This window comes from Nansenia antarctica, assembly GCF_963989245.1.
Source record: "Nansenia antarctica genome assembly, chromosome: 2".
Lineage (NCBI taxonomy): Eukaryota > Metazoa > Chordata > Actinopteri > Argentiniformes > Microstomatidae > Nansenia > Nansenia antarctica.
In genome coordinates, this window is record NC_137675.1 from 61,396,295 (window position 1) to 61,424,067 (window position 27,773).

General features: G+C 44.9%; 1 protein-coding gene across 2 annotated transcripts in view; it reads right to left on the bottom strand.

Moving 5' to 3' along the window:
• Positions 1 to 27,773, bottom strand: part of crebbpb (CREB binding lysine acetyltransferase b) — a gene marked incomplete at its 5' end in the record, with an annotated part of 64,795 nt that overhangs the window by 25,583 nt on the left and 11,439 nt on the right. For both annotated transcript variants that reach the window (XM_080524311.1, XM_080524312.1), the window contains 4 exons: positions 3,020 to 3,133; positions 4,180 to 4,423; positions 9,806 to 9,973; positions 22,656 to 23,278. In XM_080524311.1, coding sequence (XP_080380437.1) covers positions 3,020 to 3,133; positions 4,180 to 4,423; positions 9,806 to 9,973; positions 22,656 to 23,278 — 1,149 coding nt within the window. The remainder of the gene's footprint in view (positions 1 to 3,019; positions 3,134 to 4,179; positions 4,424 to 9,805; positions 9,974 to 22,655; positions 23,279 to 27,773) is intronic.

Sequence of the window (27,773 nt, forward strand, 5' to 3'; positions counted from 1 at the left end):
AAATTTCGTTGTTTGGTACCTGTACTGTAGCAATGACAATAAAGTCCATTCATTCATTCATTCATTCATAAGAGTCAAATGCTTAGGCTTCAGTTCGACATTGCACAGACAAAATAAATAATGTTGCAATTGTTATAAAAAGACAAATAAGGCAATAAAAATAAAGTGGCAATAGTTATAAGAGACAAGTAAGACAAATAGGACAAGTGACAATAGCTGTAAAAGACAAATAAGGTGGCAGAGAGGCAGCAGGCGCGTGTTAGGGATACAGGCAGGAAGAGGGGTGGACTCCCTCAAGTTAGGGTGCCTCAAGTGCAGTCATCTGACCAGCTGCTTGGTAAGCTAATTAACCATGCATCTGATGAAGACAATGGTAGTCAAATCTGGTATAGGGCAACAGCTGTAGGGTCCAAAGATGTTAATGGTAAGACCATCTTCCATGTTAAAATATGATAGAGAAAGGAGGTTGTGGTGATTTGATTTATGGATGGATGGTATCCAACAGGGTAGTTGTAGATAGCAGCACAGATAGTTTACTAGTTGTTGAGTATGATGAGGATGGCAGTGTTTATGAGTGCCCTTTTTTTAGGTTTAGGTTAGGTTTACATCCTAAAGGTGTGTGATGCGGTTTCTGATCTACTGAGCGGGCCAATACGGAGCCAGTCGTTATAGTAATATAGCGGTAGGATAAGGCCTGCTTTCAAGATGCATGCAAGACATTCAAGTTACTCCCAATGTCCATGCAGGGTCTAATAGTAGACAAGACACATACATGCCTCTGTAATGAAAATCATATTTTGGGGTTGATATTTCAATCTGGACGCAAAAGCAATCCCTGCATCTCCCCCCCCCCCCCCCCACCGACATGCAGGTAGACATGCATCTCTCCTCCATGTACAGTAGGTTAGGTAGACACGCATCTCTCCTCCATGTACAGTAGGTTAGGTTGACATGCCTCTCTCTCCACCATGTACAGTAGGTTAGGTTGACATGCCTCTCTCTCCACCATGTACAGTAGGTTAGGACGACATGCCTCTCTCTCCACCATGTACAGTAGGTTAGGATGACATGCCTCTCTCTCCACCATGTACAGTAGGTTAGGTAGACATGCATCTCTCCTCCATGTACAGTAGGTTAGGTAGACATGCATCTCTCTCCACCATGTACAGTAGGTTAGGACGACATGCCTCTCTCTCCACCATGTACAGTAGGTTAGGTAGACATGCATCTCTCCACCATGTACAGTAGGTTAGGTAGACATGCATCTCTCCTCCATGTACAGTAGGTTAGGTAGACATGCATCTCTCCTTCATGTACAGTAGGTTAGGTAGACATGCATCTCTCCTTCATGTACAGTAGGTTAGGTTGACATGCCTCTCTCTCCACCATGTACAGTAGGTTAGGTAGACATGCATCTCTCCTTCATGTACAGTAGGTTAGGTAGACATGCATCTCTCCTTCATGTACAGTAGGTTAGGTAGACATGCATCTCTCCTTCATGTACAGTAGGTTAGGTAGACATGCATCTCTCTACCATGTACAGTAGGTTAGGTAGACATGCATCTCTCTACCATGTACAGTAGGTTAGGTAGACATGCATCTCTCCTCCATGTACAGTAGGTTAGGTAGACATGCATCTCTCTCCACCATGTACAGTAGGTTAGGAAGACATGCATCTCTCCACCATGTAAAGTAGGTTAGGTTGAGCAACCCGTAAGGTATGATTGTTGATTACATGGTCACAATTCAATGAGATATTAGCATATTGACGTTAAAAGCTTAGTTTGAAATGCGGGAATAACAGCAGGTATTTCAGATACGGTAATTCAGACACAGTATATGAGTAAAAGCTGAGAGCTGGCAATAAAAGGAACATAAAACATTAATAAGTACTAATATAATAATAAGTAATACTATGTGGCGTATATGAATTAAAACGAGTTCATGACTAACTAAAATGGCAACATGGGAAAAAATCCAACGGCTTGATAAATGGTGTCAACGATTTCCATTAATCTCCATTCATTTCAGCGAGACGGCTTCACTCGGAATTTCAACCTCTTCCGCCGCGAGGTTGTAAAAAAACAAAAGAAAAGCTTTTTGTGGTGTTAGTGGTTTTCAGGTACTTGTTTATCATGGAAGCTAATCAAACATGATATGGGCACCAACATTTGAAGTCTGTTAGTTTTACTACATATACCGTATATCTATACTTGTATCTACAGTATATTGCCGAAATAACTGAATAGTTGAATAAGAAAAAACGTTGTATTGAAAATGGGCAATTGACCCAGCGAATGGGAAGCGTAGTGTGAAATCAAAATCATTATTTTAAGGATATAAATGGTCGTTTTAGAGTGAGTTTGAGATTTTATTTGATGCAAACACTATTGTTAAATACCAAAATATATAATGGTTTTACAGTTTAAATGTTAATTCCCATAAATCATCAACGGGTTTGACCTGCCTATACACAGGGCACTGTATGTTTTATAGAGCAGACACAGAGAGCATGCTGCTGTTGCCTCGGTGGGGGATTTAAATGTGTCACTGGTCTTCCGCCCAATCAGAGAGCAGAATCTTCCTGAGCTCCCCCCCCTCCTCCTCCTCTGATAGCGGAGCCACAGAGCCCCTCCCCATGGGTGTCAGATTACAGGCCCAGCGTTCTACAGGAATCCTCTCCTGCGCTTGAGCTCTCACAGCCAGCGAGCCAGCACAGAGCTGAGCTAGGGGACACAACCTGCAGGTGGCGCCACTGAGTACTGACCTACACACAACTCCACGCTCTGGATCTTATCCTCTCTCACCATGGGACTGTTTAAACACTTGCAATGTTTTAACATCTTTAACATTTAAAACTGCATTATGAAGCTGTTGTCATTTGTTTGTCGAAGAGTGGAAGCCTTGAATGGCTATTATAATGGTAAAACAGGTGAATGAGGAGGGGTTTGTGAAGACATTAGCTCAGACATGACTTTAAAGTGTGTGGAGCAGTGGTGGTGCTGGAGCAGATACTCACGTTGCTGGTTCCTTTTGTCGCTAGCATTCTTCAGTGGCAGGCAGACAGGACAGTCGTGCCGCGTACAGTTCTTCCAATGGGAGATGATCTGTCTGGAGGACGCACAGTGAGCCACTGCATGGAGAGAGGGTGAGAGAGGGGGGGGGGGAAGAGAAATATATAGAGAGAGAGAGAGAGAGAGAGAAAGAGAGAGAGAGAAAGATATATAGAGAGATAGAGAGAGAAAGAAACGGAGATGAGTCATTGAAAAACACATTAAGCGCTTCCAGAAGAGAACATGAAAACTGGGCAAATAAACACTAGAGCCCATGAAGCTCGCTGTGGAACAATAAATCGGAGCCTAAAGAGAAACACAATTCATAAATCATGAAGGAAGCGTTTCTTCCAAAGCCTTCAATGATAACAAGACACAGCGCAATAACAGAACACAACCACGAACGACACCAGACAACAGAGACATCTGCCGACCGAGGAATTGCGGTAAGCTGAACCGAATCTGCAGCGACCCTCTAAACAAATAAACATGATCATGTCAGCGACTTTTATTTTTTTGACATGGGTGATGACAAAAAGCCGAGCGCACATTGGCCCTGTCACGGCCATCCCTTCCTTCGTCCCCCGCACCCTTAAATGCATTAACCAGTATGAATGGCAGGAGTCAGGGGTCGATGACCCTAAGGCGCCTGTTAATGTCCTGAGCACTCGGGAGGTAAGCCCCCCCCCCCCGCCACCCAGACAGACGGACCAACAGAGACGAGGGCCACCGGAGTATTTACATTGGGACTAAGCGCCCAGACGGGCCTTTTTAAACAAAGCCCAGGATTATGTCTGCTCATGTCGTCACCGTGAACAGGACTCCAGTCATGAGGGAGAAGAGGAGGAAGAAGAGGAGGAAGAAGAAGAGGGGTTTCAAGGGACGGGCAGCAGCACAGAGGAGAGGACGTCTTTACTAACACCGACGCCTCGCAGAAGCCCTCAGAATGGAGAGACTAATAGAATTTCTTCCTTTAAATGAGGTGAAAGCGGACACCCCTTTTTAGGACACTAACAGCTGTTCGTATTCATGCCACCTCAGGACTCAAGTCCCACACCCTGTCTCCCACCCCCCCCCACCCCAAAGCCCTTCTTCATGTGGTGGTGCCCCCCCCCCCCGTACTCACCTTGGCAGTTCTTGCCGGCCTGGCAGTGGGTCATGTGGTTGAGGACGTTCTTCATGGTGCGGCAGTGCGGCAGGGCACAGGCCCTCACCTCCCCGTTGGCCTGCTCCCGCCGCTGGCACTTGTGCGCGTGGAGCAGCAGGACCAGCTGCTGCTGGATGAGCTTGCGCTTCTCCGGGTCGGCCGTGGGGCCTGCCGACACCCCCGCGCCGGGGACCATGCCCACCGAGGACACCTGCTGCTGCATCTGGGCCTGGGGGGGGGCGGCAGACAGACGGGGTAAGGACGGTGAGCAGTATTTGGAGTAGTGTTGCACGGTATACCGGTTCCCACAGTATAACACGCTAACCAAGGCCATATGATACTGGTGACACCAACATAACAGGAACATGTACAGTGTTTCCTCTATATGCATTTATTCGTGGCGGGCCGCCACGAATGAATTTCCTCCGCCACTAATTGATTCAGACAATCCACTTTGATTCAGGCTGCGCAGAAAGGCAGCGAGTTATTATGACTGGAGAACAGAAAAAAAGCAGATTGAAGCTAGATTTAGGCCGCTTCCAGACCTACATTTCGTTACGATTTAGGGCGTAGTTATTTACAATATGTTACAATGTTGCAATTAACCTCGTCGTTTGTGTTCGCACTGAAATCGAGACTGAATCGCTCTCAACAGGCACTCGCGCTTTCAAAACAGTTTTGTGATTGGTCCGAATTTAGCGGGACATTTGGATTTCTCTTTTAGCCCCTCGCCCGTCCCTTTAATCCCGTATCCTAATCGAAAATGCAACATCATCAGCGACGACGACTGTGGGTTATTGCATTTACTGCTGTTCTCTGGTTCATGTTCTTATACCAGTGCTCAGTATAGAGTAGTTTAAATGAACATTCGTAATGTATGTCTCTGATGTTCATGGTCAATTAAATCAGCCTATTTTGTGAAACAAATAATGTTCCCGCTAATGGGTTAACCGAGCATTCTCGCACCTAGCTTCGAACTATTCATAGCAATATGCGCGGGGCAAAAATAATCTATTGCCTCTAAAATCACCACGAACAGAACAGCGGAAGTACGGGTAAGCAGGGCTCATGTTGGTGTCCTCAAAGGTAAGAGTTGGTTTTCTTTAACTCAACTGATAGCATTACCTTGCTGTTGTTGTTTACCGAATGCTCCATCTGACTGTCACACTGTGATTTTACTTGTGTAAACAGTTAATGAGTAACGTTAGCCGGTTTTGTGCGTGTACTCTCGTGTAGGCCTACTTCGTATTGATCTTTCTGTGTGTGTGTGTGTGTAATGCGCGTTCCGCATGTTCCGCTGCAGCTGTAGGATATATTGGTATTTGATCACCTTCTATATAAAATCACCTGCTCGGCTTTAATGACTTAACCGCTATTTAAGAAATTATAATTGTTGCCACCCTCTAGTTTTTGGTGAAACTACGTCTTTGTTTTGAGCGCCAGTGCGCGTTTTATGCGCCGTGCACGCGAAAAAACCCCGCTCCGCCACTAATGTGAAAAATCCTGGAGGAAACACTGATGTATTACTGTTTCATATGAAACTACCGATGTATTCTTAAATAAATGTTTTTTTCCTCACGGTAGACTTTTTTTTTTAATGCTGCCGCATGTTAAAACATGTTTATAATTAGAGTATGAGAATCAAGGTACGCTTTGACAATTGCCAGCTGTGAAAACGTGCGTCCTATAAGGGAGCAGAGGCCTTCTGGGGACAGTAGTGTGGTAGAGCTAGCCTTCCTGTGAAGGGCTAGCTCAAGCCTTCAGACAAAGCGTTGCTCCAAGTGGCGCTCGCTAAACCCATTCGCTCCACGTCGTTTCACACGGGGTCCAGGAAGTAATGTGTCAGAATGTGATCTTACAACATTGACGGTGCTTTGTGGCTCAGGTCCGGCCGCGGAGGAGAGTCTAAGCTAAGACGCACCGTAGTAAACACACAGGGTGACAGTGCCGTGTTTATGAAGGTACACAAACTAGGCAGTCATTCATTTGGGAACAGTAAGCACATTCCTCTCTAACGCTCTGTATTAGTTTTCAAAACCATGTGAACTAGCGATACCTAGCTTTGGATCTACCCGACACATTTGGAAACCGTTGTCACATCCTCAACGTTCGTAAAGTGAGACGAGAGAACAATTTTTAGGTCAACAATCTGTGAAGTGTCCCTTTAAGACCTACATTTCGTCAAAGCATTTCGTCTCATGTGACATGAGGTGTGTGTGTGTGCGTGAGTGCACGAGAGAAACCAAAGGAGAGAAGACGACCACATTTTTTGTGTTGTGTGTCATGAATACTGTAATAAGCACTCTTAATCTTGTTAATTCAGGGCACTCCATGTCTCTCCCTTTATCTTGGAACTGTTGTTTACTCACATTCAGCTGTTACGGCATCTCCGTGTTTGTAAGTGAGCAGGTGCCAAAAAGTGTGCTGTAATGTGATGAGGTATAGTGATACTACGTGGTACCGCGGGCCGAAGGTGGGTGTCGTGACAACACTAGAAGGCTGCAGACTCATGTCAATAAATACAGCATGTGGGACACAGAGGCAGAGAAATGGGGAGACAAGAATAGAAAGGGAAACATATGAAGTTGTTGAGAGAAAGAAGAGAGAAGGAGCAGGGAGACTAGAGAAAGGCAAAATGGGTTGCTTGGATACAGAGAAAGAAAAAATAGGGGGAGCAGAGAATTCACCGGGGGAAAAAAACGATGGCCAAGAGTCAATGAAGGAAAGAGACGTGTGACAGGGTCAGGGTTTTTTCAGATTATGAAAGTGCAGATTGTAAGCTTTCAAATGATGTGGTGGCATACATTGAAAATAGCTGAAGAAGATTTGCTTATTTGAATGTTGGTACACCTCAAACCAAATAGCGGAGAAAATCGCTCTGATCAAAACAGTTGTTAGCTGCTAGCTAGCAGCTAAAAACAAAGAACATCGCTATGTAACATCACTATCTATCTGCATGTCTAGCACATGCTGATAGAAGATGAACATGCTAAAAACACATAACAAGATCATCACACAGTCCTTGCTTTTGAACAGTCCTAAAACGTACATTTGTTTACAAGACATATATCACTAATGGTGCTTTTCCACTACGGTGCTGACCCGGGTCAGCCCAGGCTGGCCTGCTTCTTTGGCGCTTTTCCATTTGCCGGCCTGGATCAGCACGGCGCGGTACGGCACGCTTCTTTAGCTACCCTTCGAGGGCAGGAACCTTTTTGAGAGCCGGAACCTTTTTGCCAGGCTGTGTGTGACGTGTGACGCTGCACACCGTTGATTGGTCAATGGAAATCGTCATCCCATCTTCATAGATTTCATCACTAACCGCCATTTTTAAATACCACAACAGATTTCGCTCTAGGAAAATGTCACTTCTGTTTCTGTAATAACGTATTAATAAAGATTTGAAAAAATATGATAACCATCGTATAATCTTAGTTTAATGTCATTTCAATGCATCATAGAACTTTTATTTACAACAAGCATAACAAAAAAACGCTATTATGGCGATGTCCTGTAGAACTGAAAGCGGCAGGTAACAGGCAGGTAACATCCATATGCTGTATATATAAATAATGTCGGTGTCGACCGTGATAGCAGTGGCGTATCGACACCATTCAAATGGTTTTGGATTCCCTGTCCTCTCCCCTATCCGGACACGTTTGAATTGTTATCCTAATCCACGGTAAACCACAGTTATTAACCCGCAAAGGGCACCGTGTTTGTCCGTGAATAACACCGGCTATGAAGGTGGTACAATCACAATACTCCTTTGCTAACTTCACCATCGGTATACAGTCATTTTGAGTGCTGAACCACCTCGCTGACACCCCGAGAAGATATGCTTTTAACCGTAAACTCAATGAACCGGGAGTTCACCCGCTGCTGCAAGCGTATCTATAACGAACGCGGAGATGGAATGAGCCCCGCGTCAGTCAGCCTTTCCGTAGAAATACGTCGCACCGTTATATATCTAACGTTACATGTTTTAAGGCTGATCTGTGCATGATAGTGCTGCATTATGTTGATCTATTTATATCGATCTATTCTTGCCAATTCCTTATTACCAGTGGAAAAGGGGAAGACTAAAACACTTTGAATGGGATAGATAGGACTTTCCGTTCAATGGAGGAAGCATGATACTTCGAACTACCGTAATTCATGAACTATATGCCCAATCTAAAAAATTCAAACAGTTTCTGAAAGCAGAGAAGTTGCACTTTTTGAACAGTTGCACTTTTTTAGGCTTATTACGGTAGTTCACCAACAAAAAAAGCACAGTGCTCAACGTATCAGGAGAAATAAAAATAGAATTGTGTCGGCATTTCCCTGGTTGCGAGATCTAAACTAGTCTACTAGAACTGAAAGCGGCAAGTTACAGGCACTTAACATTACATGTTGTAAGGCTGATCTGTGCACGATAGTGCTGCATTTTGACAATATTCTTATCGCATTTCCCCCTGCTGATCTGTATAGCGGGGGGAATCCTATGACACTGTTATGACGCGTAACTCCGCCTACTATCTCCTACTCCTCCTACTCGTTCCTGGTCTCTTGTGTATAGTGGAAAAGCGCCAATACCCAGAACTGTTCAAAAGCGTGCCGAAGCGAGCCGAGCCGAGCCGGGCCGTATAGTGGAAAAGCGCCATAACACTCACTGATTACAAAGCAGGATACAGTAAATCCAAAACAAGCTGAGTTCCCTGAGAAATTATAAGTATTTACTGATCCTAAAACTAATGTTTGTTATATTGAGTGGGCTCTTCACAACACTTAAACATTTGTAATATGAAAAGAAAAAGATTGATTCCTGACTTCTCTTTGTCCTCTTTCACCAGACCCTGTCACATATTGGATATTTACCTGACTTTCTACCAAAGGATTCCTCATCCTTGTACAAAGATAGAAACTGTTTCTTCTGCAAGGCGTTCATTAAGTCCTTCTCCTGTTCCCCAGGGAGATTATGTCCAGTGTTTACTCAGTGCCTTGAGAGAGCCTCCCTTCTCTCTCTCTCTCTCTCTCTCTCTCTCTCTCTCTCTCTCTCTCTCTCTCTCTCTCTCTCTCTCTCTCTCTCTCTCTCTCTCTCTCTCTCTCTCTCTCTCTCTCTCTCTCTCTCTCTCTCTCTCTCTCTCTCTCTCTCTCTCTCTCTCTCTCTCTCTCTCTCTCTCTCTCTCTCTCTCTCTCTCTCTCTCTCTCTCTCTCTCTCTCTCTCTCTCTCTCTCTCTCTCTACAATATTTTGAGTAGACTGCCGTATAACAAATGTTTTGCCCTCCGCAAACGTTTCATCCTGGGCCAAGGAAAGATTTTGAAATAATTGTTCCAATACCTTGGCATACAGCACGGTTATTCAAAGCCTAGGGGGAGAATACATATGTCTGTTGGCCTGTGTCACTGTATGAAGCAATGTCCAGAGTCCATTTGGTGTTCCTTGCTTGTTCCCCCTACTCCCCCTGACCTTTCCAGCGTCTGCAAAAGTCATCAATACAGCCCGGCGCCACTTAGCCCTCCTGAAGATAAGTGGAGTTTTCATCTAAGCAGTACTTTCATATTTGTACAGAACAGTATAACAGTATATAACAGAACAGTATATTTGTACAGAACACTCACAAGATTGGGCACGCTGGTAGCGCCCTTCAGGTCTGTGGGGAAGGGGGGCAAGCTGTTGGAGAGAGCAGCCTTGTTCTGGAGCTGCTGGGCGTTGACCCCCGCGCCCCCCATCTGCTGCACCCCAGCCTGGCCGTACTGCTGCCCGAACGGACCCCCAGCCATCCCCATCTATAGGCAGAGAGAGAGGGGGGGGATTTAGGATATGGATATTCAATCAATAAAACCAAACGTAAACATTTGTTTGACCCCTTTTCTCTACTACACTTAATATTACTACAATTTCAAGAAGACGCATGTCTTTGATTTGATGTTGTGGAAGGTCTCTGGATGGCAGAACCACAGTGGATCTCTGCTGAGCGCTGCTCCTCTGTGGTTCAGACAAGGGGAAGCGGCTCCTGCTACAACACCTCCTAAATCACGCCACCTCGGCCAGGCATCGTGAGAACAACAAGAACACTGAAACCACATGTGACTGGAAAACACCTCAGTCTAAAACCAGGTGTCTGTGGAGGTATGTGGACGAGGTATGTGGACGAGACATATAAGAAACATTAAAAGAACATGAAAAAAAAGTCCCATCCTTCCATCTATCAAAAAACATTGCAAACTCTCTTGAAGAGCATCAACACTTCTCTGTATCAGTAGCTTAAACCACAGTGCATACGACACAGGAAACAGAGTGGGCAAAACTAACAGGTCAGACAAGTTCAAATGCATGCAAACTTAAAAAATAAAAAGAGAACGAAGGCGCATCTGCCCACCACAATATCTCTACCATTGTGACCAATACGGTCACACTATCGCAATAAAAAGAAAATCTGGCATTTTGAAAAAATGTATTTTTATGCAATGTTATTTAGCTAAGACAAGACACATTTTGCTATGGTCCTAATATGATTCACTGGATGAGCCCAATAATTCCCAACTCCAAACCCCCCCAGCCCCCACCCCCTTTCTCTCTGTGTGCGTGTGTACACATCCCTCCCCTGCCTGAGCAGCAGAAGAGCACGCTCCGCTCCGCTCTGCTCTGCGGAGGCTCCCTGCTGCTGTCAGCGCTCCGGCACTCAGATGAAAGAGCGAGCGGAGCACAGCCGAGAGAGACCAACACACTCAACAGCTGAGTTGAGCACTGCCGTCTGCCCCTCCCCCCCCCCCACCACACACACACACACACACACACACACATACACGCACACACACACACACACACACTCCCTCACGCCTGACACGCACACATACTCATGCTGGAGCCTTTGGTTTCCATATTCCACACAGGGGTTCTCACTCCCCCCTCCCTCTCAAACACACTCTTCCCCCCCGTGCAAAAGGTTTCAAGTCTCTCCAGTCCAAGACATTGAGAAGCTACAACACACAAACACAAGTCACTGCACTCTGAGGCTGGCCAGAGGAAGCTCTTCCCTCCCCCCACAAGTCTCCTCCTACTTTCTCTCCTTCCTTATCCCCCCCCCCCCCCCCCCCCCACCCCTCCCTCGATCCCTCCCCACAACACAGACAACACAGCTCCTCTAAAAATGATTTACAGCTCCATTATAACGGGCCAATGGGGCCCGGGGAGAGCTAGCAGCGCACGCCACAGAAACACAGAACGGGGCAGAGGGAGAGGAGAAAAAGAGAGAGAGAGCGACTACAAGCCGAGGGAGAAAACAAGCGAGAGAGGGTGAGAAAGAGAAAGAATGAGCAAGAGAATGTGAGAGAGGGACAGAGAGGAGGAGGAGGAGGAGGGGGGGGGGAGCGAAAGAGAATTCACGCAAGAACGAAAGGGAGTGAAAACCAAAACAAAATGGTGTACGAGAGAGAGAGAAAGAGAAAGACAGACAGACAGACAGACAGCCTGAGAGAAAGAAAGTGTATCGGGGCACAACTGCTTCCTACGCCACGCTTCTGTGCTTTATGAATGACAGCTGTGCCAGTGCTCTCGCTGGCGGGCACGTACAGCATGGACCTGGTGATTCCCACGGAGCTGTCATGACTACAGGCGCTCCGCTCTGAGCCACACTTCAGCAGCACGTGTGACTCCTGTGGCAGCTGCGCAAGGTAAACACACCAGCCCAGCCAGCAGGCTCTGTCTCTTTCATCTACCAACCTCACACCACCATTTAGACAAAAGCCCCCCCCCCCCCCCCCAGCCTCAAATCCCTCTCTCATTAGGCCTTTTCACACTGCGTTTAGCCTGGGGATGAGCGTTTAGCCTGGGGCTAAGCAACTGTTGTTCACACTTGCACTTTCTTAAGTTAGCTAGTACAGATTTTAGCCCAGGGCCGGCTCGACTTTTCCAGGGGTTAGCCCTAGAAAATCTCCCAAACACAGTGTGCTAACTAGCCAGTGAAAAACAGGCTCAAGGTCGCAGAATAGTTTACTCTTGACTGTGTGGAGTCTCAAGAGTCAGAGTCAACTCCAATATTGAGAGGTAGAACAATAGACTCCTGCTAGAGTTGACTCTCACGACTCACTGCTAATTTATGTCTGAGACAACAAGAACGGTAGGCTAGATAATGTCTTGTAGAGAACGGCAATCTTCTCCCGATGCATCGCTACTCGCTAGCCCAGTCAAATCGTTTTTTAAGCCTGTGCGCACACCTGACCTTGCAGTATTAGTGATTTTAGGTTTGATATTTTGGAGACGAGAAAGAGTTGACTAACCCATTGAATCTGAAAGCAGTAGGAGTCAGGGTTAACTGAAATGGAATGGTATCATCCAATCACACAGATGGAGCGTTACCATGGTACCTAAAAGATATGAGGTAAAACCAAAATATCCAATGAATAAATGTTACTCCCTTTATCTATAATTTCACCCATGTTTTCTTTTGTCTATAATTTGATAGTTTCCATCTCAACTGCGATCTAGCTAGCCAGACAACTTGCATGGCTAAAATAGTCACATGTTGCTTGTTGCTATGGTTATTTCATTTAACCCAGGACTTCAGTGCACAAGTGTGAATCACTTGCCTAGGGTTAAGACTAACCCCAGGGTTACCAAAATGTGTGTGTGAATGGAGGGTCAGCTGGACCAGTCGGGGCCCTGGGATAAGGATAGAAACTGCAGTGTTGCAGCCCTGTTCTCTCCTTCAGTCTGGCAGACACATGATCATAGTAGAGGCACAGTCATTTCCCTCAGACGTGACATCACTTAAGTCTTTAGCATGGGTTACATAGAAAGCAGCCTTGGCCACCAGTGCTCAGGTGTGTGTGAGACAGCAGCCAGATGGCTCTTTTCATGTGGCGAGGCCAGCCCGTGTCGGCTGGGTGAGAATCAGAATGCTGGTTTCCACTTGGTTTCCTGTCAAACCACAACAGACGCAGATCACGGCATCACCACTCTGAGACTCACCACCACAGTTACACTCTCACCATGGGCATGCATGCATTGCATAATGAGAGACACAGACTTCAACAGTACTAGCTACACATGTCTTTCCTTAAAAAAAAAAAAAAAAAAAACGACAACTACACAATACTAGTACACCACCCACCACTCCAACACCATAAGAACCCAAATCAAGATGTAGCCTAGCTATATCTAAATACACCCTCTGCTAACCTAGCATAGCGGAAGAATATAGCATTAAATGCATTAATAATAATTAGCCTATAATAAACTTTATTTGTATAGCACCTTTCATACAGACTATGCAGCTCAAAGTGCTTTGACAGCTCAGCACAACCACATCACAATAATGAATAGACCAACTTTAATAAAAAGAAAAAACTCAATAAATTATCAATAAACTATAAAAGTAAAAAGAGTATGGAAAAAACATATTAGTAAGGCAAGTGTCACGACCCAACAGCAATGTGCGTACATTGATAGTCAATGGGCTCGTTCCCACACAGGGCCGAGGCCGGACACAGGTAGATTAGCTCAGGGTTAGCTGACAGCACCCAGGTAGATGTTAAGGGGAAATGGCTTACCTGGCTCCGGTGTATCGTGGCGTGGTCCGCAGGGATACTGAACAGCCCGCACGTTCGTTCAGTGGGGTGTTCCTTCCCGTTCAGTATTGACATATAACATAACATAAACAAAACCGGACACGACACAACACGACCTCGGGGGTAATGCAATATTCCACACGGTAATAGTCTTGATAATAATTGTCCAAGGGGTTCTCTTCTAGATAAGGCGTCTCAATCAGTATTTCTCTTCTCAGTTAACTCCACTCTCAACTCTCTCGACCCCCAGGTAGAAAATGAGCACCTGTCATATACCTTTCGAGAGACCCGCCAACAGGCAAGCCACTCCCCCATGTACCCTGGGTAGCCAATCAACACCCCCCTGAGCTTACCATGACAACTAGGAACAGTTGGATCGTGACACAAGTTAAAAATATATGATTTCAGCTGTCGTTTAAAAATGTCTACTGAGTCCCCCGCCCTAATCCCTTTTGGCAGGGGGTTCCACAATGTTGGCGCGTAAAGGATGAAAGCAGCTTCCTCACTTTTCTTTTGGGGAACCTTTGGTACGTTTAAACGACCTGCCTCAGAGGACCTGGGGGCTCGTGATGAGACAAAGGACACCAAGGAATCTAAGATGTATGGGGGTGCTAAGCCATTAAGAGCCTTTTAAGGCTACAAGTAAAATAATGTCAAAATTATTGGAAAAAAAATGTGTAAAAAAAAAGGTTTGTACAAAAAACTCTACAAGACACAGGGCGCCAGGGCAGTGCAGCCAGGACAGGGGTTATATGCTCTCTCTTCCTTGTTTCCGTCAAGAGTCAAGCAGCAGAGCTCTGAACCAGCTGTAGCTTCTCAATGGTCTTTTTAGGGGGGCCAGTAAAAAGAGCATTATTGTAATCAAGTCAGCTTGATATAAAAGCATGAATTAGCCTCTCATTACGAACGTACCTTGGTTATATTTCTCAGGTGAAAGAACGCTGTCTTGGTCATCCTATTTAAATGTGGAGTTCAAAACTAAGGTCAGAATCCCAAACTACACTGAGGTTTGTTACTTCCGATTTAATCGGATGAGCCAGATTTCCTAGGCTTTTTGAGAGTAGGCTATCTATTTTGTTCTTGGGGCCAACCGAGAGAATGTCTGTCTTATCCTCATTTAGTTTCAGAACGCTATTATCCATCCAGTGATTGATTGCAGATAAACAGGCAGTCAGGGAGTTTAGGGCACTCAGATTGTTCGGCTCCACAGAGTTGTACAGTTGCGTATCGTCAGCATAACTATGAAAGCTGACGTTGTGTTCTCTGATGATATTACCTGGGGCGGCATATAAAATGGAAAAAGAAGGGGACTAAGACAGCTTCCTTGTGCAACCCCCCAAAAAAGACATCATATCTCTCTGACTTGAAGTCTTCTAGACTAATATTGAATGGCCTCTCTGAAAGGTATGTTTGGAACCAGTTTAGGTCGAACCATGCTATGGTCGATTGTGTCGATACGCTGCGCTCAAATCTAAAAGAATAAGAACTGAAACCTTGTTTGCGGCAACGGCAAGTCTAAGATAGCTGACTGTTTTGGTTAATGCCGTCTCTGTGCTGTGGTTAGATCTAAAACCAGATTGGAATTTCTCCAGATCACTCATTTTAAAAAGTTGTTTAGTCGGTTAAAAAACAACTTCAAGTATCTTGCTCATAAAGGGTACATTGGATACTGGCCTGTAATAACTTAGGATATTATAATCTACATTTCAAAACAGCAGTTTTGAAAGTGTTGGGAAAAATTCCAGTCCCAGGAGATGTGTTAATTATTTTTATTACTGATGTGGAGACACTGTTAAAAAAAAATGTTTTAAATGTTGTAGGGACGAAGTCGAGACAGCAGGTCTCTTATTCTGTTATAATTCGATCGAGTTCTGCATTAGAGATTAGCCTACTATTAAAATGCCAGCCTGCTACAGGGCAGATCATATGGAATAGGCCACCTAGTATTTCTGACAATACTGAAGCTCTAATGGTCGTTATCTTGTGGTAAGACTTTTTTTTGCAGATTCCTTACATTTTGAGACAGAGGTCTGGGTAAGAATGTCAGAGGTTGGTGCGGGATTTAATAACTGATCTAAAGTTGAAAACAGTACATGGAATTTTTGGCAGTCTACAATGAAGTGAGCCTTTCTTTCCGAACAAACAGCCTTGTTATAAGTACTAATGTGCTCCTTACAAATGCTACGGTAATCTCTAATTCAGTTCTTCTCAATATCCAGTGTTTCCCCTACCATTCCGCCCCCCCAACGGAACCCCCCGCCTCCCCAAGAAAGAGGAATTATTACGGACGTAGACACCAAACATCTGACAAGTAGGCTAAAATATCCGCTTTTTTAAATGCACCCAACCCGAATCTGGCGAGCGGCAAGCCCATGGGCTCGTTGGTAACGTTAGTCCGCCAGTAGTCTCGCATAGCCAAACCTATCTCCATACTTCGCTTCGCGCTGGACACACTCGCGTACAAGATTGTGCCCGAGTGTGCGCGCGCGACGCGAGAGAGTTTTTGCAGGGTGAGATGTCTGCAGATGGAAAGTAAGCAAGTTGAAACGTTAGCAAATATAATTGCTGAGTGTTCTAACAGAGCAAGTGGGTTCAAATTGGTCGTTATTATTGTGACGAGAAAGTGTCTGATTATAGTTCCATGGTATGTAAAATAGTGTCAAACAGAGCTGCCAAGTCTCACGCTTTGGCCGTGAGACTCACGCATTTCAACCAGTTCTCACGCCGCACCTCTATTTCTCACGGCGAGAAATAACAATTGTTTTACGGGACTTTTATTTTTGAAATTCCTTGAAAGAAAGCTACCGGACATGAGTTTCGTGGCATCTTTCTGCACGCGCGTTAACTTGAGTCTACAGTCGAAGCGGGAGGCGAGCGCTGATGGAAGAACCTGTGTTCACGCGAGCACGTAGCAAGTCTCTAACACCAGGGACAGCGACGGAAACAAGTCACAGACTTTATCGCTCTATGCCTGACAATCACAAGTAGGATCATTGCTTGGCCGATGTATTGTATTTTTTTTTGTTAATAAATAAAATAAAATAAAAAATGTGCATACAACATCGTATCTGGTAGCCTACTGGTACTTTCAAACCGCATGTTGTTTATTAATATCACAAGGTTTTTTGCATGAAATAAACTTCTCTGTGAGCTGCAATTTCTTCGACTCACATACACGCGATGGACCCAAGTCAAAAAGATAAGAGAAAATGTCCTACAGAAATTACCCCCTGTTATGTTGATTTGGGTTAAATATATATACAGTGGGGAGAACAAGTATTTGATACACTGCTGATTTTGCACGTTTTCCCACTTAGAAAGAATGTAGAGGTCTGTAATTTTAGGTACACTTCAACTGTGAGAGACAGAATCTAAAAAAAAATCCAGAAAATCAAATTGTATGATTTTAAAGTAATTAATTTACATTTTATTGCATGAAATAAGTATTTGATACATCAGAAAAACAGAACTTAATATTTGGTAAAGAAACCTTTGTTTGCAATTACAGAGATCAGACGTTTCCTGTAGTTCTTGACCAGGTTTGCACACACTGCAGCAGGGATTTGGGCCCACTCCTCCATACAGAATCCTTCAGGTTTCGGGGCTGTCGCTGGGCAACACTGACTTTCAGCTCCCTCCAAAGATTTTCTATTGGGTTCAGGTCTGGAGACTGGCTAGGCCACTCCAGGACCTTGAGATGCTTCTTACGGAGCCACTCCTTAGTTGCCCTGGCTGTGTGTTTCGGGTCGTTGTCATGCTGGAAGACCCAGCCACGACCCATCTTCAATGCTCTTACTGAGGGAAGGAGGTTATTGGCCAAGATCTCGCGATACTTGGCCCCATCCATCCTCCCCTCAATACGGTGCATTCGTCCTGTCTCCTTTGCAGAAAAGCATCCCCAAAGAATGATGTTTCCACCTCCATGCTTCACGGTTGGGATGGTGTTCTTGGGGTTGTACTCATCCTTCTTCTTCCTCCAAACACGGCGAGTGGAGTTTATGCCAAAAAGCTCTATTTTGGTCTCATCAGACCACATGACCTTCTCCCATTCCTCCTCTGGATCATCCAGATGATCATTGGCAAACCTCAGACGGGCCTGGACATGCGCTGGCTTGAGCAGGGGGACCTTGCGTGCGCTACAGGATTTTAATCCCTGACGGCGTAGTGTGTTACTGATAGTTTTCTTTGAGACTGTGGTCCCAGCTCTCTTCAGGTCATTGACCAGGTCCTGCCGTGTAGTTCTGGGCTGATCCCTCACCTTTCTTATGATCATTGATGCCCCACGAGGTGAGATCTTGCATGGAGCCCCAGACCGAGGGAGATTGACCGTCATCTTAAATTTCTTCCATTTTCTAATAATTGCGCCAACAGTTGTTGCCTTCTCACCAAGCTGCTTCCCTATTGTCCTGTAGCCCATCCCAGCCTTGTGCAGGTCTACAATTTTGTCCCTGATGTCCTTAGAAAGCTATTTGGTCTTGCCCATTGTGGAGAGGTTGGGGTCTGATTGATTGAGTGTGTGGAGAGGTGTCTTTTATAAAGGTAACAAGTTCAAACAGGTGCAGTTAATACAGGTAATGAGTGGAGAATAGGAGGGCTTCTTAAAGAAAAACTAACAGGTCTGTGAGAGCCGGAATTATTACTGGTTGGTAGGTGATCAAATACTTATTTCATACAATAAAATGCAAATTAATTATTTAAAAGTCATACAATGTGATTTTCTGGATTTTTGTTTTAGATTCCGTCTCTCACAGTTGAAGTGTACCTATGATAAAAATTACAGACCTCTACATTCTTTCTAAGTGGGAAAACCTGCAAAATCAGCAGTGTATCAAATACTTGTTCTCCCCACTGTATATATTTGGGGTTAAAAAAAATAAAATCCATCTGACTGGAAACTTGCATCTTTCTGCACGTGTGTTAACTTGAGTCTGCAATCGAAGCGGGAGGCGCTGATGGAAGAATCTGTGTTCACGCGAGCTGCATGTAAGAACGTAGCCAGTATGTGCATACAACATCGTATCTGGTAGCCTACTGGTACTTTCAAACTGCAAATTGTTTATTAATATCACAAGTTTTTTTGCACGAAATAAACTTGTCTGTGAGCTGCAATTCCTCGACTCGCATACACGCGATGTATGTATTTTTGTGGTCAACACCCTCATCACCAACTGTGACATGGTTGTTATACTTAGGTTAGGGTGGGAGGTGTAAATGTTGTGGTTAAGTCAGGGTTTCCGTTAGAAAAAATTGGCGCCGGTCATCGTGTCCGGGAAGATTTCAATTTAATGTCTATTTCTCATCCGATACGATTAGATGCGAGCTATATAATAATATATAGGCTTTCATGATTCGCATGCGCGCTATGCGATTATGTCCAGCGCTGAACGCGCGCCACACTGGGAATTGAACAGACTGCATCGATCAATGAACGGACTCCACATTACGTTAACTGAAGTGTGTTAAATAGTTTCACGACAGTAATGTACGTTTTCTATATTCTCTTTCCAGTTTTACCCTTTTTATCAATAAAACAACGTAATTTCTATAACCACGTCTCGCTGATTGGGAAGGCATTAAGTCTAGCTGCCTGTCAAATCATACTTACTCGGACTCGGGAGTAGGAGAATGAGGAGGATGTATCGGGGGGATACACACCCGTGGACTATTTCACCTTAGTGGCACAAATTAAACTCTAACACTAGATAGACTAAATTGAACTAAAATGATGGACACCGACTGAATAACTGAGTGGGGGGAAGACAGGTCTCAAATGTGGAACAATTATAACATTTAATACATAAAGATAAAACATACACAAATATATAACATTGATATCCCTAAACTCAAATGTAGTGTGGTATTGTCAACCTAATCTAATCAATCCTAATCTAATGGTGGGGATGTTATACTCTGAATCTCCCGACTCAGGGCTGGAACGGGCACGGCAGGCTCAATCAATGAACGGGGTTGAGATGGCTAGCGTCCTTTACTAGCCGCATCTCACGGCCCTCGGTGGTCATTCACTATGCTCTAGCACATCCAAAACACGCAGAACAATAACCTTGACTCCGGTCACTGCAGTGGTTTTATTTAGACTAGATCAAACTAAATTAACTGACTAAACTACTCGCGCCGTTGAGAGACAGGGTTGCCAGATGGGGGGGGGGGGGTTACCGCCGAATGGGCTACTGGGTTTAGCGGTTATTTAGCGGACTAGTTAGGCTGTAAATTGTCAATCCCATCTGGCAACCCTGCCGCTGTTTGTCATCACGTAGGCTAGTCTACACATTAATAATAAAAGAAAACATATAGCCTATATATTCGTCTTTTTTAATGTAGAAGGAAGCAGAATATGTGACAAATTAATTTTAGCAAATTGTATTCAAATTGTGCTTAAAGGGAATTATTTTCACCGGACATTATGACCGAAGAGGTTTAAAAATGTCGGACTTCAACAGATTTTATCGGACAAAGACCGGTAATTACCGGTTAACGGAAACCCTGGGTTAAGTATGTCAAATTGCAGGAAACTAGCACAGATAATTAGGGTGAAGGGTTTGGTTAAAGGGACACTTCACCAATTTTGAACATCACATTCATTATCTTGGGTCCTATCAAAAGATAAGAGAAAATGTCCTACGGAAATTACCCCCTGTTATGTTGATTTGGGTTAAATATATATACTGTATATATATTTGGGGTTAAAAAAATACAAATCCATCTGACTGGAAACTTGCATCTTTCTGCATGTGCGTTAACTTGAGTCTGCAATCGAAGCGGGAGGCGCTGATGGAAGAATCTGTGTTCATGCGAGCTGCATGTAAGAACTTAGCCAGTATGTGCATACAACATCGTATCTGGTAGCCTACTGGTACTTTCAAACTGCAAATTGTTTATTAATATCACAAGGTTGTTTGCACGAAATAAATGTGTCTGTGAGCTGCAATTCCTTCGACTCACATACACGGGATGTATGGATTTTTGTGGTCAACACCCTCATCACCAACTGTGACATGGTTATTATACTTAGGTTAGGGTGGGAGGTGTGAATGTTGTGGTTAAGTATGTCAAATTGCAGGAAACTAGCACAAATAATTGGGTGGGAGAAAAACACAAAATCTCACTCTGTTTTTCATAGTTGGACATACGATTTATTTTCAGGTGAGAGAGTAAAGTCAAAATGACATTATCTGACTGCATTGCCCACAGCAATCCAATATTCAATTATAATTATGTTATAAATTGATATGGATCAATTTATACCTCTTATTAGATTATAAATACTCTGGTTGTTATGTTTGCCTTTTGTAGGGATGCTCCGATCTGGATTTTTGGGGCCGATACCGATCACCGATTTGTTTCCTCAAGATCAACCGATACCGATACCGATTTTTAAAAAAATACATAACTGACTGGATAGCCTAAATATTTTTTGCTTTTTAGACAAAAGTTTTGATCCATTAGGCACCAAGCAAACGCAGACCCATTTTTATGGCATAGTAAAGGTCTGGCCTATCACCCAGTTAGGGCCTGAAGCCCAAGTCAGTCGATATGGCTGTATAAAAGACATCATAAACGTGGCCTTCATGGTTTACATACTGTTACGTCCTCCTATGTTTTCTGTTCAGTTATCTGTCTTCCCCAGAGAAAAAAAGAAAAAAAAAAAAAAAAAAAGATCGGTTTTTGCGATCGGCCATTTTTGCCGATCACCGATCGAGTCATTTGGAGTGAAATCGGCCGATTTAAATCGGTGGCCGATAAATCGGAGCATCCCTACGTTGACAGCAAAAGAGGGAGAGAGGAGGATAGAGAGGGAGAGCAGGAGAGAGAGCAGGATAGTGCACCAGAGAGAGAGAGCGCAAGAACCAGGTGAGAAAGTGGACAGGTAGTCAAGACCACATAAGTAAGTAGCCTTGAGAACCGATGGTTCTCGAGCCTAATGGCCCATAGGGCAGGAGCCTATCTCCTGTTTCCGTAGCGTGAGGTGGCTTAATGTAAAAGTTAGTACACCCCCTGGACATGACGCTGGTATGTCGCAGGGTCTTACCTGCGGGGGGGGGGGGGGGGGTAAGACCCTGCGACATACCAGCGTCATCCATGCCACAGTCCATGCCACCCCCCCAAGGCAGCAAACCTAGGGGAAACACTGATATCCATTCCGCTGTTCTGCATATAGTGCTATCGCCATGGCGATATTTTATTGTGACCTCTTTTTAGTTTTAATTGGAACAACACTGTTTAATGCATTGCTTAAGATACTATTAAAAGCATCGACCATTTCATTTATCGAGTAGTGTACATCACATGGGCACTGATCTCAGTAAACCAGCTCTGACTACAGCCTTCAACTAAAAAGTGCATCACTCAAACACACAGCTGGGTGTCTGGTTCCTCCTCCGCTCCCAGGGAAACCCAACAGATCGATCCGTTGTGGGAGAGAGACAGGGAGCCCTCACACCTACAGTGGTGATAGACTAACACGGTTTACAGCGTGGCCGCACACAAACAGATGCGCACGCGTGCGCGCACACACAAACACACACGCACACACAGCTTGAGTATCTCAACAGATCAGTCTAGAACAGCATGGAGCCCAGGTTCCAGACATGCTTTGAATAGAATCATTCTACAGTCAGATATGAGCAGACACAAAGGCTGTGCGGCTTGCTTGTGTCACCAAACCTATAAAGCCTCCTAGACAGGCACGCCAGGGATCAAGGACCATGCGATTGTACAGCATTGTACAGCTTCGCCCTGTTCCAAAAAGCTACTGACAATGCATGAAAAGGCCTTGAGAGACAATAACCCAGAGAACAACGGTGTCTGCCGTGCTGAAGGTTAGTGGAAGGTACAGAAACGGTGAGCCGTGGAAACATTATTAAATCAAGCTGCCGCGCACCTTGTTCATGTTTCCAGCCTGCTGGGCGTTCATGGCGTTGTGTGCCCCTCCCTGGGTGAGCGTCTCCGCTAGCACGCTGCCCCCCACGCCGGCTCCCGCGCCCACCGACGCCCCTTGCATGGCCTGGCCCTGGTACTGCATCCCGGGTCTCCCCCGTCCTGCCGGGCCCATGGCCCCGTTCATCACCTGTCCTGGCTGGCCCGGGCCCATAAGCCCGTGGCCCTGCCCGCTGTTCATCATGGCCTGGCTGAAGCCCGCGTTGAGGCCCATGCTGTTGCCCTGTCCCGTGGGAGCGCCTCCTTTCTGGGCCTGCGGGGAGTTGTGGCCGGGGGAGCCCTGGCCCAGGGGGTTCTTCCCCAGCACTGCGCCCAGCTGGCCCCCCATGCCTCCTCCCTGCTGGGGGCCGGCCGAGTTGAGGCCCCCCCCCAGGCCGGAGGTGCTGCCCGCCCTCAGGAGCTCCGACAGCTGCTTGTGCTTGGCGGCTGCGTCGGGGACCATGGAGCCCAGGCCGGGGCCTCCTCCACCAGGGCCCCCGTTGGAGGGCATGCCCATCAGGCCCAGGTCACCATTGGGGATCAGCTCATCCGGGAGGTCGTTCTCCAGGTCAAACAGGGACACCAGGTCTACTGGAGAGAGGCAGAGAGAACAGGAATAAGATCAACAGAACACACAGGGTTTTATTACAGACAAAAGATGTGCGGTTTCTTTGCTGAATAACAACCTGTCGAGCCTGGCACGGGCAGAATGCACCGTTATCTGTTTCTGAGGACAGAGGCATTGTTTCGCGATAGAGAAATTAAGATCGCAGGGTGTCAAATTCCCGCTGAAATGAAGGCAAAGTTCCCACAGAGAGCTATCCAATTTACGGATCATCAAAGAGGCAGTGAAAGGTAGTTTATTCTCAAGCTGTCAGGCAGCCGAAGATAAAGTTTACAAGCACTTTGGCCTGTCACAGTAACCACTTTTCCTCTCCAGAGGAAAACTAAACGCAAGACATAGTTATGTCTTTCCAAGTCTTACACTGCCTGCGCAAACACACACACAAAGACACACTCTAAATCAACAGTTCAGTTTTGTGCTGACACTGCAGTGATAAAGGCAAACACACACACACACACACACACACACACACACACACACACACACACCCTCAGTCCTAGCTGCTGGAGAACGAGATGCTACCCCTTCCTCTTCTCCTGGCTGCTGGAGTGGGGCCCAGACACTAATGCAGTGGGAGTTGTTGTGGTTGGAGAGCTTACAGCATACCTGGCTGGAGGCTGTGCTGGGGGAACTCAGCAGTGAGCTTGTTGTCTCTGGGTACCCCTGTTCACCATAGAGATCCGTAGGGCTGCCACAAACGATTATTTTCATAGTCGACTAGTCACCGATTATTTTAACGATTAGTCGACTAATCGGATAATAAATTACAGCTTATCGCACAATTACTCAATCGCTCTTATTTAGCTATCATCTTCTAAATCAGCTTCTAAATTTAGCTTGAAGTTGTTAGTTGTTGTAGGCATGTGCTAACTAAAAATAAAGACAATTAAAATGATTGTTCACTCAAAAATAGATATTTTAATGAACTTTGCAGATTTATTTCTGGCATCACTTGCATGTAATGTAATGTAAAGAGTAGTAGAGGGTGCAAACTGCTGAGTAAAATGAGGTAGGCTAGGCACTAGGAAACCAAAAGAATACAAAAACAAAAATAAATACTTGTACAGAGTACAAACGTTTTGCTTTGCTTCACTCATCTCATAGTAGAACGCGCCTTCTTAGCACTGTAACGTTAAGACAACATTTTTAGCTATTTGATAAGTATCGCTTTGATGACAACGTAAAATAATGTAAGAAGGCTTTTAACGTAACGATATCGTTAGCCAATAACAAGCTAACTAGCTTACCGAGACGAGCCATCGTCTTCCTCGTCATCTGCCACAACGTGCTTCCTTTTTAGATGCTCGCGCATCATAGACGTTTTGATTGATTGATTGAAAACTTTATTAGAAGATTTGCAGAAGTAGGTACATGAAAGTACATATTACATACAAGGTCAACTAACAGGATAAAAACCCAAGAAAGCCACTGGCTTATTTCAATTGGGGTCCTTGATTCTCAATTCATCGTTACATGTAAGACAGACAAAAAAGCTAGTACTATCTACAAGATAATACAGACAAATAACTATTACTATCTACAAGATAAACACACATCCATCATGGGAAGAACAATACAACAAAACATAAGGTATGTACAGCGGGTAGGACAGGTGGGGACATACACCACAGGTGGGGGCGGGGGACAAAACACAAAGTATGTACAGTGGGTAGTTCGGGTCTTTTAATCTGATTTTGATTTAGAGGGTCCAGTTACGGATTGCAGCCTCCTGTAAATGTTTTTTGAGAGTGGTTTTGAAGGTGGGCATTGTTTTGCACTCCTTTAAGATTATAGGAAGGGCGTTCCACATTTTTACTGCATAGTTTGCAAACGAGTTTAACCCCTTGTTTGTGGTGCAACGCGGTTGAACGTGGTTCGTGGAGCTCCCTCTGGTGTTGTATGTGTGGACGTTGTTCACTTTTTGGAAGTATGTTGACAGGTACTTGGGTGTCTTTGTGGTGTAGCGTATCTTGAAGACCAGGCCCAGTGCAAGCTGCTGCACTCTGTCAACTACTCGTAGCCAATCAAGGCTCAAAAAATGAGCAGCGGTTAGATGTGTCCTAGGGTTGAGGCCTAGCAGAAGCCTAACCAGTTTATTTTGGGCTGTCTGGAGTCTTGTTTTATGGGCCTTTGTGGTTCTATAGTACCATGATGTTACGGCATAGTCGAAGTGACATTGAATGAGAGCTCCTGATAGGGTCCTCAGTGTGTTTTTACTGACAAGTGAGGATATCCTGTACAAGAATCTAGTTCTATGGTTCACTTTTTTGATTACTTTTGCTGCCATTTTATCTCCGGAAAGATTTGCCTCTAAGATGGAGCCCAGGTATGTAATATCCTCTTTTCTTGTGATATTAATGTTACCCACTTTTATTTTAAAATTTTCAGCCTTTCTGAGTTTAGATGGGGATCCGTATAGGATGGTTTCAGTTTTACCTAGGTGTATTGATAGTTTATTGTCAGCTAGCCAGATGCAGATTCTACTCAGTTCAGTGCTTAGCGCTTTTTCCACCTGCAATATGTCCCTGTCAGAGACCAGCAGAGCCGAGTCATCCGCGAACAGGAACAAATTGCAATCACATGCTGATGACATGTCATTCACATATATTAGGAACAGTAAAGGTCCCAAAATGCTTCCTTGTGGAACGCCGCAGGTCACTGGGAGGGGGGGGGACAGTGTTCCGTTCACACTAACCACCTGTTCCCTCCCCTCTAAGTATGATTGCATCCAGCTCACCGATGTTCTATCGAACCCAATTGCTTTCAGTTTATCTAACAATATGTGGTGATCTACTGTGTCGAAGGCCTTCTGGAGGTCCAGCATGACCATGCCGCAGTACTTGCCCGAGTCCACCTCATGGTTGATGTGGTCGTTCAAATAGAGAAGGCATGTGTCAGTGGAATGGGATGTTCTGAATCCTGATTGAAATTCATACATCAGCTTTTTTTCGGTAAGGTACCTATCGACCTGTTCATAAACTATTTTTTCCATAAGTTTCGAGATGGAAATGATAAGCGTGCTGCCATGATAAGCGAGTTCAGCTTTGCACATTTTACATTTTACATTCTTTTTTTCAACGTTGTGGTTAAAATGCTCCCACACTTTAGAGGTACGAGGACAGGAAGAAATTTCTCTGTTTGTTTTTCCGGGGAAGTCACTTGTGCCCCGGATGACCGACACTGCGCATGTACATCAAAGACACTGGGAGACGCTAGCCAGTGGCAGCTCCAGGGAAGAAAAACGAATGCTTATCGAATGAAATGAATGGTCTTTATTGTCATTGATATAGTACAGGTACCAAACAACGAAATTTGGGAGGGGGGGCTCCCCTGGTGCTAGAAAAAATAAAATAAAATAAAAACGCTTATTTCAGCTCAAAAATAACATGCGACGACGTCGATTACCAAATATGTTTTGTTTTGGTAATCGACGTCGTCGCGACTAGTCGACTAATCGTGGCAGCCCTACATGCTACATATGGCTACGTTAAGTACTTCTCTATGGGTCAAGACATCCAAACCCACAGATCAAGCTCAATGCTGCATGTCTCTCAGTCAGGCTAAACTGCTCGAGGCATCATACTGCATTATAACAGCTGGGCCAATATGACTTGATACATAGCCACTTTATTTTTTTTATTTGATTTTCAAACACTATTTGCCATTTGCTGGTCGTCAACCATTACTGTGGCAATATGCAATCCCTTTCATCAATTAACCAGTGCTGAATGAGTCAACATGAAACTGGACTTTTTACCACCAGTTAGGGCTGCAACAACGAATCGATGAAATCGCTAAAAATCGATAATGAAATTCGTTGGCGACGAATTCCATTATCGATTCGTCGGGTCTTGTTCCATAACAAACCTACTTCCTGTTGACGCACGCCACGCTGTCTTGCACGCTGTTGCGGTGTAGGCATCGCGAAGCGAATCATAGCGCTACCTATGGCCGGAAAGGGCAGAACCTATGACCGGAACCGGAAAAGTGTGAAAATCTGGTAGGGTGGGAAAATCCGGTACCTACACCGGCGCGGCGGCTACATTTAAATCATGGCGGAGAAAACGACTCGACCGAAATCGTCCAAGGTAGATGCACTTGTGAGTTCTGGCGAAGCGTCAGCTAAATGACTGTAATGTAATGCGATAGCCAGTGAGTGTTTGCTCGCATTCATGAATTCAATATTGCATGACAAGTGTATTTAGCTAGCTGGCTAACGTCAGTGGTAGAGCAGAGGTGATAAGCTAAAGGCTAGCTAGTGGTAGCCTACCAAGCTACCCGTGAGTTAGAGTGAGGCACTGACTGTAGCCTAGCCTATTGTATGGAGTGAGAGGACATAATATTGCATTGTTTTGGAGCATATCTGTTATATAAAAACATTAGTGTCTTGTCTGTAGCCTATATTGCACTTTGGGTTACTGACCGTTACATTAAGCAAAGTTATTACCTAAAACAATG